This window comes from Bombus flavifrons, chromosome 3, assembly GCF_040668555.2.
Source record: "Bombus flavifrons isolate JBK064 chromosome 3, iyBomFlav1_principal, whole genome shotgun sequence".
Classification (NCBI taxonomy): domain Eukaryota; kingdom Metazoa; phylum Arthropoda; class Insecta; order Hymenoptera; family Apidae; genus Bombus; species Bombus flavifrons.
Window position 1 is genome coordinate 8,566,591 of NC_138444.1, and position 20,133 is coordinate 8,586,723.

General features: G+C 37.0%; 1 protein-coding gene across 7 annotated transcripts in view; it reads left to right on the top strand.

Moving 5' to 3' along the window:
• The window catches only part of SK (small conductance calcium-activated potassium channel), a 229,694-nt gene extending 219,549 nt beyond the window's left edge, over positions 1-10,145 (top strand). For all 7 annotated transcript variants that reach the window (XM_069109890.1, XM_069109891.1, XM_069109893.1 and 4 more), the window contains 5 exons: positions 658-793; positions 4,335-4,445; positions 6,997-7,124; positions 7,234-7,303; positions 8,121-10,145. In XM_069109890.1, coding sequence (XP_068965991.1) covers positions 658-793; positions 4,335-4,445; positions 6,997-7,124; positions 7,234-7,303; positions 8,121-8,705 — 1,030 coding nt within the window. In that variant the 3' untranslated portion in view covers positions 8,706-10,145. The remainder of the gene's footprint in view (positions 1-657; positions 794-4,334; positions 4,446-6,996; positions 7,125-7,233; positions 7,304-8,120) is intronic.
• The last annotated feature ends 9,988 nt before the right edge of the window (positions 10,146-20,133 follow it).

The window sequence follows — 20,133 nt, forward strand, 5'->3', positions numbered from 1 at the left end:
AATATTTTTTATGCAATATAATTAAAATATAGAAAGAAAATGTACAATAAAAATATACAATAAAATGTAACACATCATGCGACTAGGAGAACGATAGTAGCGTAAGTGAAAGTAGAGTAAGATCATGCGTGGTCAGACTTGTTTTACTGACTCTCAAGACTTTAATAACGTTTAATAACGTAACTTCCATAACGTTTCCTCTTCCTATACTATATTCTTAGCTATCTCAGATTAGCTAAAACTTCAAATATCTTTAAACAATTTTATACAATACTTGTAAGATGCCAACTTATTAATATATTCTTTGTTATTAAATTTGCACTGGAAAACTATTATTCCATCGGAAGTGTCTTTGTATTAAGCAATTTGTATTAAGCAGAAATTTCATTGTTAAATAACTACACTGACGCGTCAATGGCAATAAACGTGTTAAGGAAAAGAAAAATTCCAACCTATACGATATAATTTTAAACGATTTTTTGGCATTGAAATCAGAACCAGTAGTGTGCAGTTATCTCTTAACGAAATCTCGCCGTAATTGCCAATGAAGTAAAGTATTTAATGAAACATTTAATCGTCGAGTGATACGATTATTTATCGGAGCCTAATTTAAACGTCGACTAATATTTTATCATGTTTTTCGTTTTACGGCGGCAGGTTTCACGACGAGGAGCACGCGAATCTCCTTAATGCTATGTGGCTCATTGCTATCACGTTTCTGAGCGTCGGTTTCGGTGACATCGTGCCCAACACGTACTGCGGTCGAGGTATAGCCGTTTCTACTGGAATAATGGTAAGGCCAAGATCCAAAGTTTAATATAGAAATTCTCGCGAGATTTGCATGCACCTACCGCATTTCTCTAGGGATAGCATGTTAACTAAAATCTTTCATAGATTTTGATAGTAAATATTAGACTGAAACATAGTTGTATTACAATATGAAAATTCTCGCAATATTTACACATCTATCGCATTACTTTGAGGACAGCACATTGAAAGAGAAATGCTATTGATCGTGTCATAATATTCTATTATATTGTACTATACGTAGAAATGATACCTATAAAGAATAAAATCAATGCAGTTCGTTTTATCCGTAATACTTTAATTAAAACACTTGTCTTGTCAAAAATAAGCAAGTGTCTGAATATTTGTCGCATTTTTAAATGCATCAAAAACATTTATTACGTATATTTAATATTAAAATTACTAAGACAATCAAAATGAGCGACTCGTTATGTTTCATAGGAATTTTATAAATTTACGATAGTATATTTGCTCGCTTCTCTCTTTGCATTGCACATTTTTCATTTTGATTCCTATAAATTTATGCTTTAATCGTTGGCAGTTCGTGAAACGTAGATTCAAATCTCTTTCGTACAATTATAACAAGAAGATGCCGATGAAATCTGCACGGGTTCTCGTCAAAAATATTTGATAAAAATTTCAACATGTTTCGACAGTACAAAGGGAAAGCAAGTGCTATCGATCGCAGCATCGCGCCAAGTGCAGTTACGATGCATTCGAAGCGACACTTTGTGACGATAAACGCGACAGCGTGTTCCAATCTCTCCATTGGGAATGCGCCTGGTTCCTTATTGTTACTGCTCACTGTGACTGATGCTAATTCACGGATTTGGGATCACTCGTAGCTGCGAATCGTTAACCAATTTAATAGTCATGGCCAATTCTCCCTTTTCACTTAACAAACATGTTCGAATTATGGATGGTCCAGTAATATTCACGTTTATCGCCTTCATCCTCATTTGATTGTATATCGGATGATCCTCTTAAACTAATCGAGCTCAAAGATGACTTTATGATTTAGATAAATTTATAGGAAGCGGTTACTCTTCATTGTTAGAATAATAAATACCTTAATTTCACTTTGTATTTTAACATTTTACTTTTTAGTATACTATATAATTCTTTTTTTATGTATCGCTAAATTGTTACAATGTACTCATAACAGGTGTTAATTCCTAGTATTTAGAACGAAGTAAAAATCTATGATTTATTAAAATTTTTTCTCACGAGTAAGTGAAATTTTAATCACAAATGAACAAACTTCTATTTTCGAACGAGGACATCCTTTTTGTACAGTGGCGAGCGTATAAATGGGGAAGTGCTTACTCGTAAATTCAACCAATTATATTACACCAAATTTTATTTCCATTTTTTTTCCTTTTTTTATAATATAGGATTCAAAAATACAGCATGTCGAAGCACTTTGAATACAAAAGAACTTTCAAATCTTTATTTCGAGTAATAATTATTAGACTGCGGATGTTTATACATTTAAGGGAAATATTCAAAGTTTGATAGTCATTATAATGTTTAATGGCTGAAACAAATCTCTATTTAGATCCCATTTCCTTATGATATAAGTCTCCACAAACATTTGTAACTCGAATAACAGCGAACTAAATTTAAAAAGTTTAATTTAATATAAAAATTGTCCCTACTTACGACATATTTGAAACATTAGTTCTTCAAAGAATGTTGTTTACGATCTTCGGTAAAGGTTTCCGCTTAAATAAAAAATTCATAACACGACACTCGAGAAGAATCAGCTACTAAATTTTAAAAGAATTATCATCCACATTGTGATATGGCTAATTCGTGGTCCGAATTCTAGCAGCGAATTAGATTCATACCATGTTCGCGTCCCTCTTGTGTCCAGAAAAACAGATTACACGTATAATGGAATCAAATAAGGGGTATTGCTACCGCAAAGTGAATATAATTCCACCGACACAGAATGGAGAAGATTACACCTCTAATCGGGACAAAATACCATGTGTTCGTGGTCAGAATTCCTTATTAGTCACGTGGTAACTTCATCAACGAGGAGACAAGAACTTTTATCAACAGACAGAAGTTTGAAAACTTTCGAATAAACGAATAAATCTGAAAATATAGAATGAAATCTTTTTCGTGTGATGTTGTACGATTTCAAGAAAATCGAGTTTCAAAATTTATCGAATAGATACATGTTTTGGAACTTGGTTAATTCCGAAGTGGACAGATATGAATAATTAACATGTATGTGAAAGTAAAGTGAAAATATAGAACAAAATTAAATTTGGAAATTTACGAAATATACGTGCACCAGTTCTTCACTAAACATGTTTAAATTCTTTTTTTTTCCTTTAACAGGGCTTTAAATGGAAAAGTTTCATTTTTTACTTTTTACGTACTTTCGCATACAGTATCGAACAAATTTTCAATGTCGACTTTCTCGAAAACAAAGCTTCATATGAGAACATTTGATTCTGTATTTTCGACTTAGCTTTTCACGTAAAATCCCCTTGTCAATTGTGCCATGGTTTTGCCCAGAACCCTCTGTACAGGGTAACTTCAAACGTGAAACACGCGACAACCGATGAACCATGAAATTTTATCCACTTACAGAAAAGTAGAGTTTCTATCCTGAGAAAGTTCCTTTGGCCGAAGAATCAATCAGTTTGGAAAGTTTTTATTCGATAAAAATCCATCGACGGCTACATCGTATTGCTGTTAGTTAGCAAACAGTCGTAAACGGGCAATAATCGAGGAAAAGACTATGAAATTCGTTTTACTTTGAGTCCTTTACTCTCTCGATAAAATTTCGCAGAGAAAACAACGTCAAGACGAAGTAATTTCCTGAGAGAAGTCTTTTACGTAGAAAACATGGCGGCCTCGCAAAATTGCCCCTGTACAAGGAACGAAAGGACGAAATTATATTTTTCGATGTTACGGAAAAAGAAAAATTACGAATACTTTCATCGAAAATACACGAATTGTGATATTACGTTAGCGCATTAACGATGGAGCAGACCAATTCAAATGAAATTAATCGAAACAGATACATGACAGTGTATAACGTAAATATAAAATACAAGTAGTTCAAATATTGATACGCATCTGAATATTTTTAAATAAATAGTGTAGAAATATATTAGTCAAATCTTCTGTAATTTCCTGTAATCAAAGTTTTGTTTACTCACATACAAGCTGCATAATCTATGCAGTTTATGGAAAATTAAAAGCTGTAGAAACGTAAAACATAATACTCACTATAATTGTTAATTGTTAATATACCTAATCATTTAATATTTACACGCGTGTGGTAAAAATGCTTCAGCGCTAAAGTATTAAAAAATATAATCTTTTGTAGCATTAATAAGACAAACGTTGCATACATACAGTGCGCTGTGTATTTACAGACAATTTCTTCCAATGATGATGACTGAGAAGTTTTTGTTCAATTGACTCATATCTGGCTGAATTGCTAGTTTCGTAATTAAACATAGCGTGAATAGTTTCACAGGTACGTTTGACGGTGTTTTTAGGGCGCCGGATGTACGGCCTTGCTGGTGGCGGTTGTTTCCCGAAAGCTGGAGCTCACCAGGGCGGAGAAGCACGTTCATAACTTTATGATGGATACGCAATTAACGAAAAGGGTAAGACGCACCTGTTCGTACATCTCGCGGAGATTGTTCTTGTCTGTAACTATATATATATATATGTCTCGCTAATTTTTGTGACATTAAACAACATGTTTCATGCACATTTTCGAAATCCACAGTATTTGTATCGTTTGTGAGGAATGCTTAGTGAAATTCGTTTTATTTGAATTTTACTAAACGATACGAGTGAAGAGATCGCTTTGCAAAATAATCGACTATTTTAATACTTTGTATCTATTTTATGTTTTTTTGTTGGCGAATTGTAATGTAAAATAATCTATAAAAGTTTTAATAAAAGAATGGCAAATATAGATGAAGGCTTCGCATAAAAAACTTTGAGATTCATTTAACCTTTGGTTTACGACGACATTTTCATTTCCTGCAAATTCGATTCGTTGAAAATTCCCCCGATTATGTTCATATTTAACGCTTGTACATCGAACTCTACGAACTTTACGAACTCGTTTTTAGTGTTTTCAAATGTCGTTGTTTATTAATCCGTGTATATTTCACAACGATATCCTCCACATAAATACGTATCTTATGATCACCTATTTATCTCGTTTTTAGAAAAAATAATACTTTTAACGAAAAATGCACTTTTCCACCAATTCCTTCAATCGTAAACATTTCTCAAAAATACACGTCAGGTAGATACCCTTCTTTAAACATTCAATTTTTACTTTACGATCCAAAAACCACTAAACTCGAGCAAGCTCGCATATCAGAGTTTCGATATCTCCATGATATGTATACCGATGTTGACGTACGAGAATCTTTCGCAACAAGAGAAGCGCCGCTCGTGTTTCCAGGCCGGATGCGAACCAATCAGACCATCTAATGTGTCATTGTCATTTCTACCCGTTCTTGATGGTTCGAGTGTCGCTATCGATCGTCCAGCCTGGAACAAGAGAATCGCATCTTAAAAGGCAAGAACTGCATCGACCTTCTGTCATCCACCGAAGGGGAAGACATGAAAAATGAGGGAAAGAAAAATGGCAAGCTAGAAACCAGACCTCTCTCGATAGTAACCTGAAAAATCGATTCATTTCTCTCCGAAGATCGAGGACGTTTCGTTCCATCTTCGCAATTTCAATCGATGAACTTTCGATATTTTCGAATCTCAAGGGAACTTCAAGGCCCTTGATAAGCCAATTAACGAATCAGAGTATATTTCAAGCAACTTATGAAGTATTCAGTCTCGTCGCAGCCGACAAGCGGCACATGAACGGCAGCCGTCTCGTTTCTGCCTCTCGATCGAAGACTTTAGTCACAACCAATGAATTAATTAATAGTTGGTGATATGTATAAACCACGGAAATATCAAGGAGCAACAGCGATAGCGGTTACATCATAAGTCAGGGAAAGTTCGTGACGTATCTTCTGAAGGCAAATCGAATGTTTAAAATATTCTGTAAGTGTCATAGCGCGGTTATAAAATTAGCGGCGGCTTAAGTTTACGGCTTTCAAATGTCGAAACATGTAAATGAAGACATTTTTGAAGAAGTAAGGATCTTGTGTTCCTTTCAAGGCTGTCCGGTGTTAATTCATTGGCAGGAACGTTTCTTCCTATATCTTTCAAAAGTATACACCTTAATCTACATACATCGGTGATGGAGATGAGATCTTGTTTCTATTGTTTTCAACATAATTTCGTCCTAAATCTATCATCCATCGAGATAAACATCATCTCGATCGCTTCTCAGCAATTATCGAATATATTTGAAATTACAGCGTTCCAACTTGGTTCATCAATACTTTCACATATTTAACTTTTATCCAATTAACCACGAACGAGGAAAGCTGCTAGAAAGAAGTATTATATCATACTTTTTAAATAGTTCTGTTTGTAATTATTACAAATGAAATTTTTACGCGGGAAATGCGATTGGTGTTACGTAGTTTGTTTGTTGAGGAATTGGAGTTTGATTTGGGTTCTGTGGATGGCATGATTCGTTTAGAGGCAGAACGAGATATAAATGCAGAATGTATAAATGATTAAAAGAAAAGAAAAAGAAGACAGAGGTTATCTTAAATCGATAAAATCGATTATTGTAGCATGTTTAGTTCCTGCTACAAACATTTGGTCTATCGGCGTGCAAAGGAAGTTATAACGTGCCCAAGAGTGTTGTTTCGAAATCTATTTACCTTCCATCCTTAATTTCACTAAAATCAAACATTAAAACTTATTTATTTAACTTTCTCATTTATTTAAAAACCAAGAAGAGTATATTTTCTTTAAATGATTCCTCCCCCATTTGTTCGAAAATTTATCGATACTGCAACTGCGATTTCGCTAAAATCAAACATCACGACGACAAAATAACGCAATAACTTCATTTATGTAAAAATCAAGAAAAGAATATTTGTTTGAAAAACGATTCCAATCGTATTTCGCTTGTTTCGTTTATTTTATTTATCTCGTATTTTATTCGACCAACATTTCGACTGTAATTCCATCAGAATCGAACATCAGGGGAATAAAAATAAACAGGCAAGGGATCCGTTAGTTAAACGCGGAATAACGAGATCCGTTCTCTTTCAGTTGAAAAACGCCGCGGCGAACGTGTTGCGCGAGACGTGGCTAATTTACAAGCACACTCGGCTGGTGAAGCGTGTCAATCCGGGACGTGTTCGAACACATCAGCGGAAATTCCTGCTGGCTATATACGCGTAAGTCGATGTACAAACACGTGACTAATTTGGCTTTGATTGGCATTGTACAATTCTGCTAGAACGAGAAGCGATTAACATTTCTCATCCACAATATCGAACGTTTCAGACTCAGGAAAGTGAAAATGGATCAGCGAAAATTAATGGACAATGCCAACACCATCACGGATATGGCCAAGGTACCAGCACGCAAGTAACATGGAATCCAATTAAATTTTCTTGGTCATCGCTATGACGATGAATCGTATCGCGTTGATCGATCAGAGCTTCTGTGTCTGCGAACAAGCTCTTCGTTTGGCGACCTATACTCTCCAACGTGATGAAAAAAATATTGTCTCCCAGTAACTCGTAACAACGCTGTCCGTTCGAGTCTGTTGTTCGTTAATCTCCATTCATGAAAGTTTTCAATTGTTCGACACACCGCGACTCTCATTGTACCACTGCTGATCCACTATGGTCGATGGCTATGATTGTGATTGCTCGAGGTCGTTGAACTGAAGAGGCAATATCTTATTTCTGAATCAAAGTTTGCGTATAATTATATTTCTAAACTATTTCACGCCTAAGACATGTTTCATGGTTTCAAGATGCTTTCGAAGCAGCAGTATGTTGGATAGAAAAACAGAATTGTCCGAGGATATTAAACATTCGCTACTTATATTGTTGGATTTATACTAATTACGATTTAAGGCCAGTAACTTAAGTTTATCGATTCTTTAAATGAAAAGGGGTGTTGTACTGGCGTGAAATTTCACCCATAATAGCACGATAACGTGGTCTTTCTTGACGATAGTTTTTAAGGATTAAATTTTAACAAATGAATCGTTCTCGTATGAGCTGTTCAGAAGCCAGATTGATTATCTCCATAAATGGAAAAATAAGGAAAAATGACACGAAATTAACAAACTTGCAAAAGATGGAATTGATCGATTTGGCTTCCGAGAAGTTCATATATGATAAATCCAAACTAACTCCATTTAACGATTTTCGAAATAGACGCAGAACACAGTGTACGAGATTGTGTCACACATGAGCACGCGTCAGGACGGAATTGAAGAACGTATGGTGAACCTGACGGATCAGTTGGTCGCCCTAGAAGAGAAACTGAGCAGTTTGCAGTCCCAGCTGGATCTGCTGCCAGAGGAGTTGACCAGATGCTTGGCTCAGCATGCCGAGCGTATAGAGCAGAGGCGAAACTTCCTTCACCCGGATACCGCAGTCGCGATGGCGTCGACTGGAGGCGGTGGTAGCGGTATCCCAACCGGAAATAGCTTATCAATGGGCGTCTCCGTGTCCGCTCATCATCCTCTGGCCAATCTGTCAAACTCGCTGCCACACTCCAGGAGCGTCCCAAGCGCGCCTAGCACCACGTCCCTTCACCCTTGGCCGGCCAACTCGATCCTACCGCCAGTTTCGAGTCGTACGCCTCACCTGGTGCCTGAAACCGGAAGGCATCATAGTCTGGCACATTCCACGGTGGCCACGACCACGACCTCGCAGTCGGCCACCAGGTTCGCCTCGCAATCTGGAATGGGAGGACTGGGCAACAGTCAGGGGTCCGACACGTCTCCACACAGCTGAGTCTCGTCTTTGCAGCCGCAGCACTCGTATTAAAATAGGACATGAACGTATGATTCGATGTCCTGAACGACGCTCGCGTATCATTGAGTCCTTTCCCTGCGGACCGATTCTCTAGTCTCGTTGTCTGTAAATCTACGTCTGTTCTGTCTGTTTGCTAAACTCTTCCGAGGATGGGAAGCTTCTCCAGGTCCATCTTCGAGTGTACTGTGAATTCGTTGACCAGTGTCCGCGAGCCTCACGAATAGTGGTGTAGGGTCGTGTTTGATTGATGAAAGTTTAACATCGGCTTGACCGTGAGGCGATATCGATCGTGTCGATATTATGTATATAAATGTTGTCTAGAATGTAATGTATTTAATTTATTAATTGGTAGGCAATTACCAAATCGGTTTGCGTATAGCGAACGTTATGTTTAAAATATTCCTTTCTTCAAATTAAGTTTCGTGATTTTAACGGCATCCTTGAGAATTCAGAAGTATATCGATGCGAAGAAATCCTGTGGGCAACCTAAATAAGTGCTCCACTCCTTTGCAAACTACCTGAAGGAATTGATTTCAGATATACTTGGACGTTTCAGTATCTGCATCCGTCGTAGTTAATTCAAACATCCATTTCTTTTAATTACGAGTCGAATCGATACACAAAGACAGTATCGAATTCGATATTTCTAACGAGCCAAATAACGAAACTTCGCGACCATCGCTGAATAAACCGACTCGCCTACTTTTATAGCCGCAGATAAAACGAAAGTCTTGCAGTAGCATCAACGACGGGTCCAATCCTCTTCCCGATTGACTGTGTTTTCTTACGTCAAATGATACAAAAAAAAAAAAGAGATACTAGAGAAGGAAACCGTGCACGTAGGCGAATATACAACACACAACATATGTGTACAACAAGAGGGAAAATCGATCGAAAGTTTCGTGGTGGAGATCCAAAGAGGCGTGCGTGGACGAAAGGGAGGGACTCACGGACGCGAGCGTCCACTTCCAATTGCTGCGAGCTGCTCCCCTGCCCAACTTGCGTGCCTGAAAACTTTTTTCTTAATGTTTAAATATATATTCGACACACACGAACTCCATCTTATCTCTGTATACCTCGTGAATAAAAAAAGAAGAAGGGAAAGAGGAGAAAGAGAAAGAAGAAAAAGGAACGTGGACAGGCACAAGGTGTGTTTAACGTTTTACGTGTAATGTGCGTGGAGAACGTCTCCCCTCGATGAGGACAAGGGTGGCTCTTAAGCTGGACGAGCGCACAGCGAACGTCACATGTTAGAAAGAAAAGTTTCAAACTCGTTTACTAGGGAAATATATATCGTTTTAAGGAAGGGAATATATACGACATTGTGTTCGTTTCGTAAATTTTTGTTTCACTTGAGATCGCGTGCAAGAAGGTGAAAAGATAGCGTACAGTATTTTACGAATATTTTAAACGATATACGCGTAAATAGGTTTCCAATTAACAGTTTCTTAGTCGTTTCGATTCGAAATAACGAAACGCCTGACATATACTACTTGTCTGACTATCTTCTCCTCTTTGCGAGCTGATCCTTACGTTTTCTGTCAGTGGACGAAGAAAATGGAAAACGTAGAATTCTTCTTCGAGCTGTGATTAACGTTACGTCGAAAGCTTATTAAGTACAATCACGTGGTGACGTATCTTGCGTGAATCATAGCTTATATACACAAATACCAAACTTCGAAATTGTATTATATCTTCCGAGAGAAACAACTTGAAAGAAATATCTAAAAAATTTATAATGAACCGATTTATTTAAAGAAGAAAAGAACAAACTAAAATTTTGTTACGATTGGCCATTTACCCCCTCCAATATTTTTACCTCTTCCTAATTTTATGTTATCGATAATGAGTAAATTATACCATCTCGTGATTGTACCTCCGTAATATACCTTCCAAAAGACAACCGAACACGAACAGAGGGAAAGAAAATCGGGTCAATCGAGTGAGCGGTGGTTAATCGAGGACAGAGTATATTATCAACGCACTTCCATGTCGAATCACGCTGGATGAGCTTGAAGGGCCACCGAAGAAGCCACGAAGCAAATGTCCGAAGCTGATGGAAGGAGAACGCAAAGTGATCTTATCCGCTTTAACGTCCGTAGGTTACATAGGATATTATATTGTTAGTGTATACAAAGTGTATGTACATGGCGCATGGGTACAAAGGCTACGTTTCCACCGAAGGGGGAAATTTTTTTTATAAACGGTCTACGCACGCCGGTCTACGCGTGTGTGCACGATGGTCCACCGTAAATATTGATTTTATCGAAAATTGTTACCGACGAAAATGCTGCAGTTCAAAGGGGATGCACCGTGTAACTTGTTTAATCGTCTCAAAGGGATTATTACACCGATTCACAAGGGCAAACAGTATATTTTCGGAAGAACGAGTTTATTTCTCGCGATAGAACATTGTAATAAATTTATTGGCGTGTTAAAAAAAGAAAATGTAACCTGAGATTTACCTTGACCTATCTTCCTATACCTTGACAATTTCTTTCGTATATCCGAATCTTTTGGACATTTGGACGTTCGTGTGAAAGAAACTGCTTTCAGATGTGTTCAGAAATTCGAAGTCGCGAGATACTTCGAAGTATCCAAAAAGTGTTCCGTTAATTCTTCTCTGATGAAGGAAATGATGTTAGCATATTTCTCGTTAAGGCAGAAATATTTCCACGAAGAAGACGATAAAACCATGGCGACTAATTAAAAATGTTAAATGTATAGTCGACTCTGAATCACGTGTTTATACATATTGAAATTTCTCACGAAATTATTTTGTACGATTTAAACGTCTTTTTAAGATTATGTCCAGATTTTAAATTACGTAAGTAAATTCCTTTTCTGTCAAGTTTCAAGATGATTTTGAAATTATATCGTGAAACGTAGAACTTTTAATAACAAGTTGAGGGATCTCCTGTGAACTGTATTCTTTTCTTAACAATATTTAAAAAATAAATATTTATAAGAAGGTGCAATTTTAACTGGACCAATCCGTGCACTCGCATGAAACCGCCGCCAGAGATAAGTTTAATTGAACGAAATAGGACTAGACAAATAGAATGTAATCAATTCGTGAACGAAATCTACGAGACTGCGTGAAACGACACATAAAACAGGAAGTTGTAACATACCCCATAAAACCTCACTACATCCTCATAAATAGCAGAACTTTATATGAACCTATTTGACAAGCAATTCATATACATAAAGAAATCCTCTGATTCTCTCTATTATCTACGATTCTTCGTTCAAATAGGAGTTCACATTTACAAAAGATTCAATCGATAACAATTCGTTTAATCGTTCATTGAGTAAGATTTCGTTTAAATAAATAGACTTCACGTAAACGAAGTTCTATTGTACCTTATTCACAAAACACGCTTCCGTTTCCGAGAACATTATACTAACATTTTAATCAAAAGAGTACATATGTTTTTTTTCATTTCAGAACTGAATAAAGTCAAACAAATGCAATTGTTATTATCATATGCAATATTAATACGAAATTCGTATCGGGTGAAATTTCGTTCATTTCGAAAGGTGAATGAGAATTCTTCACTTAGCTTCCATTTCTTTAGTTGTATTCATAACGGTATGAATTTCATAAAAATCCACCATCTATACATAATTGTATAATCCACCATCACGTATAACACACAATCCTTTACACATCCAGGATATTCGATTAAATTACCACTTCCTGTTTGAGTGAGGATTTCAGTCAGTCCGGAAAGACAGACGCCCTTCCTCGCCGTGTATGCATTGTGTGCGACCGTGAAAACTGTTGCCGGTTCTGAGCGGAAGTTAACGCGGCCACGGGTCGGTCGACCTTATCGCGGTTAATTCGTCGAGGGTGGCCGATGTTCCGGTCGCGTGACGTTCGATCGTTCCCGGGCAAGTCTGCGAATGCGATCACACCGATATCTCTCGATACGGAAACATACCGGACGCGTTACGTTGCCGCTGGCAATTCAAGTTAATTACTTTAATTGATACTAAACGTTGACGTTAACTACGTGATCGGGGGAAGGGAAAACGAGAGTACGTTAACGAGCTGCGTCGACGGAAGTAATCGTGTCACGCGACGCGACGATTAATTTCTTCGACGCGATCACGTATATATACATGTTATATACATACACATATGTATACATATATATTATACACATACGCACGCACACGGACACACATACATGAAAAACAATATAACATACGAGGACATCGTTATACAATGAACGAATACACGAATAATATACATACAAAGAGAAACAGATACCTATTATTGATAACATATTATGATATTCGATGGATTGTTTCGTAATATATTATTAATTTTCGGCGCGGTAATGACGCGTTGTTAAGTTGTCCATGCATTCGACGTGCAGAGATTCGTTCTATCTGACGTGATCAATCCTGATGTTGTTCAGACCTCAGTGAAACGAACATGCAGCGACGACGTTATACACGTAGCGAGGATAAAGTGGAGAAAAACGAGGTGAGAGAGCGAAAGAAAAGAAGATAGTAACGATAAGATTGTACGATCAACACGCAGGGAAAAATTAGAGGAACTGCGAAGATCGAGATTTTTGGGGGCAGACGGGATGGAAAGTCTCGAAGGAGAAGGAAACGAAGAAGAAGAGATGCAAAGAGCGGATCGATTGGATGAAAGGGAAAAGGGTCACGTAGCTCTCTAGACAGTTACTTCAAGTTGAAGAAAAAAACGCGCACATATTCATTCACACACATATATACACTCGTGAAAGAACAAAAGCTAGTTCCTTAATCAACGATGGAAGAAAAGAAGGCTTATTCTCTGCCCTCAGAAATAGTCGAGCGTTCATTCCCGCGATAAATGTTGGGACCTGGTTTGTCTTGTCCGTCATTGTTTCATTTCGAAAGCGTTGTTTCGCGGCCACTACGAAACGCGAAACGGGACCAAAGAAAAAAAAGACACAATTGTCACAAAACGTTCTCATTCCCCTTCTATCTTCTATCCTCTTCTCTGGCTGCCTCCATTCAATCTCTCTCTGTCTCTCTAACTTCTACGATTCTCTCTTCTTAGTCAATTCTCTGTTATCCATTATAAAAGTATACCCCTCTATCTGTCTCCTACCTCCATATCTCTCTCTTTCTCCTAATTCCGCGCTCCTCTCTCTCTCTCTCTCTCCCTCTCTCTCTCTCTTTCTCTCTCTATACTTCTCTGTCGCGGCTCAACGTACTGGACACGACAACTCCACACGATATTTTTATATAGATTTCTTAAAAGTGCATTATAGTGCCAGGAAGACCACGCCAAGTTAACAAAATAATAAAAAAAAAGTAAAATAAAAAAACACACACGTAACGTGCAGTCTCAATATTGATTCATTAGGCGATAGGAGATTGATTCTATAAGTATTATAATGTATAAATTACGGGCTCTCGTGTAGCTGAATGATCGTCGAAGTGATCGACGAAGCGGCGCATTGGTCATGAGGGACACGATCGAGGCGGCTTCATACAAAGAGAGAAAAAAGGGGAATGAAAATTGGAACTGTTAAAAAAATCAACGCATGCTTAATTATAGCGATTTATATCGCGATTTTACGAAGCACGGAAGTGATCAGAATTTTATTCGACCAAAACGTACACGCCAATCGTTTGTACGACGTTGAGAATTTTCGAGTGTTCCAGGCTGCGTCGTTCGCTGATAACCGAAAACAAGATTATCGACGAATAAAATTAGACTGACGAGCGCAACATCGTTGCTTTGAATCGTAAACTAGTCTCCCACGTAGACAGCGAACAGCTAGGATCAAGGGAACTTGTTGTTTCCGGTCAACGATCGAGATAAGTTGAAGATTCCGCGTGAGATTTCCGCTGACGAAGGTGAGAAACATCGATGGAAAGATTTATGACTGGATCGTTTTGAAAGAAATGGTATTCTTTAAATGCAAAGTTAAACAGCGGCAACGATCGTTTTTTAAGAGACAACTGATAACAGGAAATACAAGAGAGGAAAATAAGCTACTTGTTGCTTCGTTCACATTGCAGACGTTGATATCGTTTCGAAAAATAAGTTGCGCCCTTTATCGACGAATAAAACAGTGAATATCGATTACAGAATCCTTCCACGATTTTATTTCAACGAGAAAATACTCTAAAAATCGACCTAACTTCCGAAATAATAACATCATCGAGTTAGCAGAAGGTTAATAAAAGGAGAACAGAGAGGAAAACGAAAGGAAAATTATGGAAATGAATTCCTTGCCAGAAGCATGTAAACATATCTTCACAGGAAAGGTTTGTTTTCGCAGGAGAATGGACGGAAATGGAGGGAAAAGGGGAATCGACTCAATGTGATAACCCGTGAAAAGGACCTTAACCGGCGATCTATATATATATATATTGCCCGAGTGAAATTGTTTCATTGATAACTCTTCCTCACACGTTCATACACACAAATAATTATATCGCGTGTGCATATGGGACGAAGCGCCTTTGTCCACTCGAAATATTTTCGTTATTTTGAACAATGCTGACATAAATATTTCCAACGACTCTATCGAATAAGTACGCAAAGATTAAAAGAATCTAGTCTTTGTTTCGCTCTAAACGAACAAATTTTTAATCACTACCAAATATACTTTTCATTAAGGTTAATTACAGAGTAACTAATTAATTATATATTATAATTAATTATATAGAGTAATTAACGACTATTCGATCGTGTTGGTCAAAATAACAGAAATATTTTCAAAAGACAAAGCTCCTACCCCGTCGCAGATATGCCGAGATTGATTTGTATGTTTATACCTGTACATATGTGTATACTATATTATGTAATATACACGATATTATAGTATATAGTGTATATATATATATATCGAAACATGTATTATGGCCTTTGTTTCAAGCAGAGTTTATATACGTATGTTTAAGAAAGCAAAGAAGGACGCTTTTGTGTTCAGGGGCACAAGTTCCGACATACACGCACTTACGATCGCCATACTTCTGCGCCCGTCGAGTGTTTCGTGAATGTTTAAATGTTGTACTTTACATGTGTACATATGTATTTTGTACGTTCGATGAGCTCGAGACTACCGGGCGCAAAGCGTGGACGAACACCCTGCTGTCGAAGATAAGGGTGGTCTCCCCTTGTTGCGCGACGCACAGCGGTGTACTATGTTGATGTTAATTCGTTCGAGGTCTAAATTTATGGTCGTCGATAGTGAGAATAATGCAAACGCTAGTCCCACAAAACGGAATGTTATAAATATTAGATATCTCTATATATTAAATAATTATTTATATCTAATATAGAATATCTTCTTTAAAAAAAAAAATTGTACCTAATCTCTTGCACCGAACAATATCGAAATAAAATTTTGTAGACTCCTCTTCGCAGAAGATTATCTAAAGAAGAAAAATTTAATTCTTTTACGTTAAGCTCCAATTTCAATTTCGATGTTTATTCGTATGAATGTAGATCTACTCTGTCAAAATTTTAGAATTCAAGAGGAAATTTTCAAATTCGTTGGATATGAATGAACAAACTTTCCAAGGTATGTAAACGTTTGTGTTATTCGAACCGATCGACGTAGCGCTTCGTTTTCTGTATTACCATAAAGATATAAAGATAAAGTATCCGATTCATGTCTAAGTGGATGCGATAAGGGGAAAAGAACAAGAACGCTGCATAAAAGCATCTTTTGTCCTTATCTAATCAGGCATGCATGATGACGCTACTCGTTGATCGGTATTATAACTTACATGTTTACTGTACGAATGTGCATACGTTTTTAGATAAGGACACAAGAGACCCTTATGCAGCGTTCTCTTTCTACTCCTATATCGCTTCCTCAGCTCGCTCATGCACTCTGTTTTCATATCTCTATGCGTGTTACGGAACATGCGATTGTGTCAAGTTTAAAACGCTGCGCACCGTGTTACACAGCGGCACAATGAAGCGCGTTCTTGTGTTTCTCGAGAAGCATGAAAGCGACGTGCTACGCAATATGCACGGGGGCCGCGTAACTGCCGCCTTCATTCCATGAATCGTTCGTGCCACCGGTCGTCAGTGCTGTCAGTCATGAGAATGCGTCGTAATTCGAAAAAAAGAAGGTAGAATGAGAAAGAAGGAAAATATAACAGAAGATTATGTTGCAATGAGCGAAGAAAAAACGCGCACACGAACACCAGAAACTAGATGAAACACGCGAATCGCGCTGTGGACGAAAGTAGAATAAACGAACGAATGGTCGAGCGTAACTGAAACGTAGGCTAAATCGGACTATCTTTGTACATAAACGTAGTTGAACAGAGACACGTTGTTTCCACGTTGATCCTCGTATACTTTCTTCCTTCCTGTTGCGATTAATTAGCGAATTTTTGGATCGACGGGCTGACACAGCGATTATGCGATACTTGAAGAAGTAAGAGGAGAAAAACGAAGAAAGAAGTTTTTAAGAAAACTTGTATAGGATCGTAGAGGGATAGTAAGACGTAAAAGATACTTAACACGCGAAAGAGAGTAAAATAACGCGGACGATCGCTTTGAAATGGCGAACGGTTGCGATTGATCGTCTTCGGGCGCGGTTAATCGATGATGATTCGTACGAAAGGTGAATGAAAAAAGTAACGAAAATAAAGAAAACGGGGAAAAAGAGGGAAACGATGGATGACGAAAAAATATCGAAAAGAATATCGGAGAAAACCGGCTTCTCCGAGCGATTTATACAAAAATTACCACGTTATTACTACATATTGGTCATTTATTATTGTTATTATTATTACGGATCATTACTATGATTATTACGGATTATTATGATTATTATGATGAATAACGGTAGTGTTTAAACGGTTTTAACTCTCAAATACTTTATTAAGATCTTTACCAATAATTAACTAGCGGGCTGTCGCCGTCTAACTGTTACGTAAAATGACCAAAAAATTACTAAGTAATGTACTATCTATTAATCTATATAGGGTGATTTAGCGACCACGAGTTAAGGGGAAACAGTCTTTTTTAATGAGCTCTCTCTATCTCCCAATTTCTCCATTTTTCTTACTATTTATCATTGACAGGAGACACACAAGATGAAGCAAGGTAGAATCGCTTGTTGTTATTTCTCGAAATTGTTATTATCGTTCTTAACACGTCATCGCGCTCATTTATCATACAATCATCGTGTCGTCGAGTCTTTATACGAATGAATTCAGTCTGGTTGCATCTGTGCCTGATACATGGTTGACTCATACTACTGAAAGTTACGTTTCAGTACTTGTCTCGTCATGATTGATAAATGAGTCGTATGGAAGTAGTTTTATTTAGTCTAAACGATCAACGTTGATCATCGTTAAGCTCTAACAAATGAACATTATTAATAGATGGAGCGTTGAACGAATGATGCATTGAAAGAGGTTTATACTATCGCTCAATTGCTTACAACGAATCGATTTTATGAACTAGCTTCACAATAACTTTGTCACTTGTAATCAATTTCAGTCATTTCATTCTATCATCTGTGACTTTATTGAATATTTCTTTACTTACTTTCGTTTTTAACGTAAAACAAAAACAATGGAAGGTTCATTGTGGCTCTCCTAGTCGTTTTGCATTACAAAGATATCAAATAAAATAAAGTTGAAAAATTGTTAATAGAAAGAATATAATACAAAGCGAAGTGAACAAAGTTTAACATATTTGAAAACTTTCTACTTTTTTCCAAGCAAATAATATTAGTATTGCCAGGAAGTTTCGCTTGCTACGTACAATTTATCGAACCATGTTGCATAATTTAGAATATTGTTTGCCGTACCTCGTTATTGACGTCTTCAGAAACATCTAAAGTAACTTCGTTCCACAACAGCTGGATCGATGATTTAATAACGACTAGTCAGCGTACAACATTTTTGTTCACGATACGATTCGATTACTTTCATCTACATAAATCCATCGCGAGTGCCGTTGACATTGCAATTGATTACGTAAGTCCAGAGAGTTTTGTTCGCAGACAACCTGCACGGAACATGGAAATCGCTGAAACAAATCGTCGAAAGGGTCTCAGTTTCTGGCGACAGTTGCAAATTCAATCAGATGGAAAACACATAAAGCTACTTTGTAAGATTCTACTTACTAGTGAACTATTCGTGGAATAGTGTATGTAGCTGCAACGCGTACAAATTTCACGATATAATATCGAATAAAAATCTGCAAAGTTTTTCACGTACTTTGGAAAGAATTTTATAAAACTCCAACAACTATTTAGAGAAACTAAAATAATGATACTTAAACATTCTTTTCTCTTTTTTACAGATATTGTAAAAAACGTAAAAACACTGTAATTTATTAAAAAAAAAAAAAAATTCAACTTAAGAATAGACAAATTTATATACGAAATTTTTCATGGCACAAATAAGAATTTGTTCATCCAATCTTCCTCGATCATCCTTTTCATGTTCGATAGCACGTGAAGAGATATCGTACATCGCTTTTACGGTTTCCGGTCTCATGAATGAGGAGGATCTTTTCAAAGTAGAACTCCTATCGTGTACAGGCTGCATCTTCTGTGTGTCCTTTCAGTGTGACAGCCCATCGAAAGAGGTCTAGATTACGAACGAGTAACCCACAGGGTGCCACGTTAGCACTTGTACATTGCTGAACGATTACTGGCGATGAAAAAGCACATGATGCTTGCTCAACTGCGAAAAAATTGTAAATCTTTGGGTCGTTCATTTCCCAAACGTTCAGTGTATCCACTGAATTTAGAGGAACTGAGAGAAATCTATATTTCTTGCTAATTTTCTATCGAAAACCTTTCACAAAATACCGTTGTTACTTGAACTATCGATTGTAAAAAAGAAAAAACGAAAAAAAGCGAACAATCGGCAGGAGAATAAAAAGTGAAACTAGATAGAAACTTTTTAGAAGAGAAAATAAATTAGCGACGATACTTGAAAGGGCCAGTGAATTTTTAGCCAAATATAATTATAATATCGAGTTTATCGAGTGAATGAGAATCGATTAAAAATTAAACAAACAACCGCACCACCTGTACGTTGGACAGAAATCTAGGCTTTCGTTTCGAACTTTGTTTTTTCCACGTTCAATTGCCCTATTGTGTTTAATAGGATTCTTTATACCTAGTACCATGATTGATCGTGAGTAAACTTTAGAAGCTTTACCATTGGAAAATGGACGATTCACATATAGAATGTAAACACCGTGGTGAATGGAACCATGATTGAACAAAAAAATATGGTACCTCTGTATTCCATAGGCGTGAAGCGTACGATGACGCAAAGTTAATTTCGATAAATATTGGATCGGTGATTCGAGGACTAATTAGAATCCTGTAGAATTTTGTTCAGTAGAATCGAAACATTTTAATTCAATTTTGCAGTGATTAATGGTAAATGTATT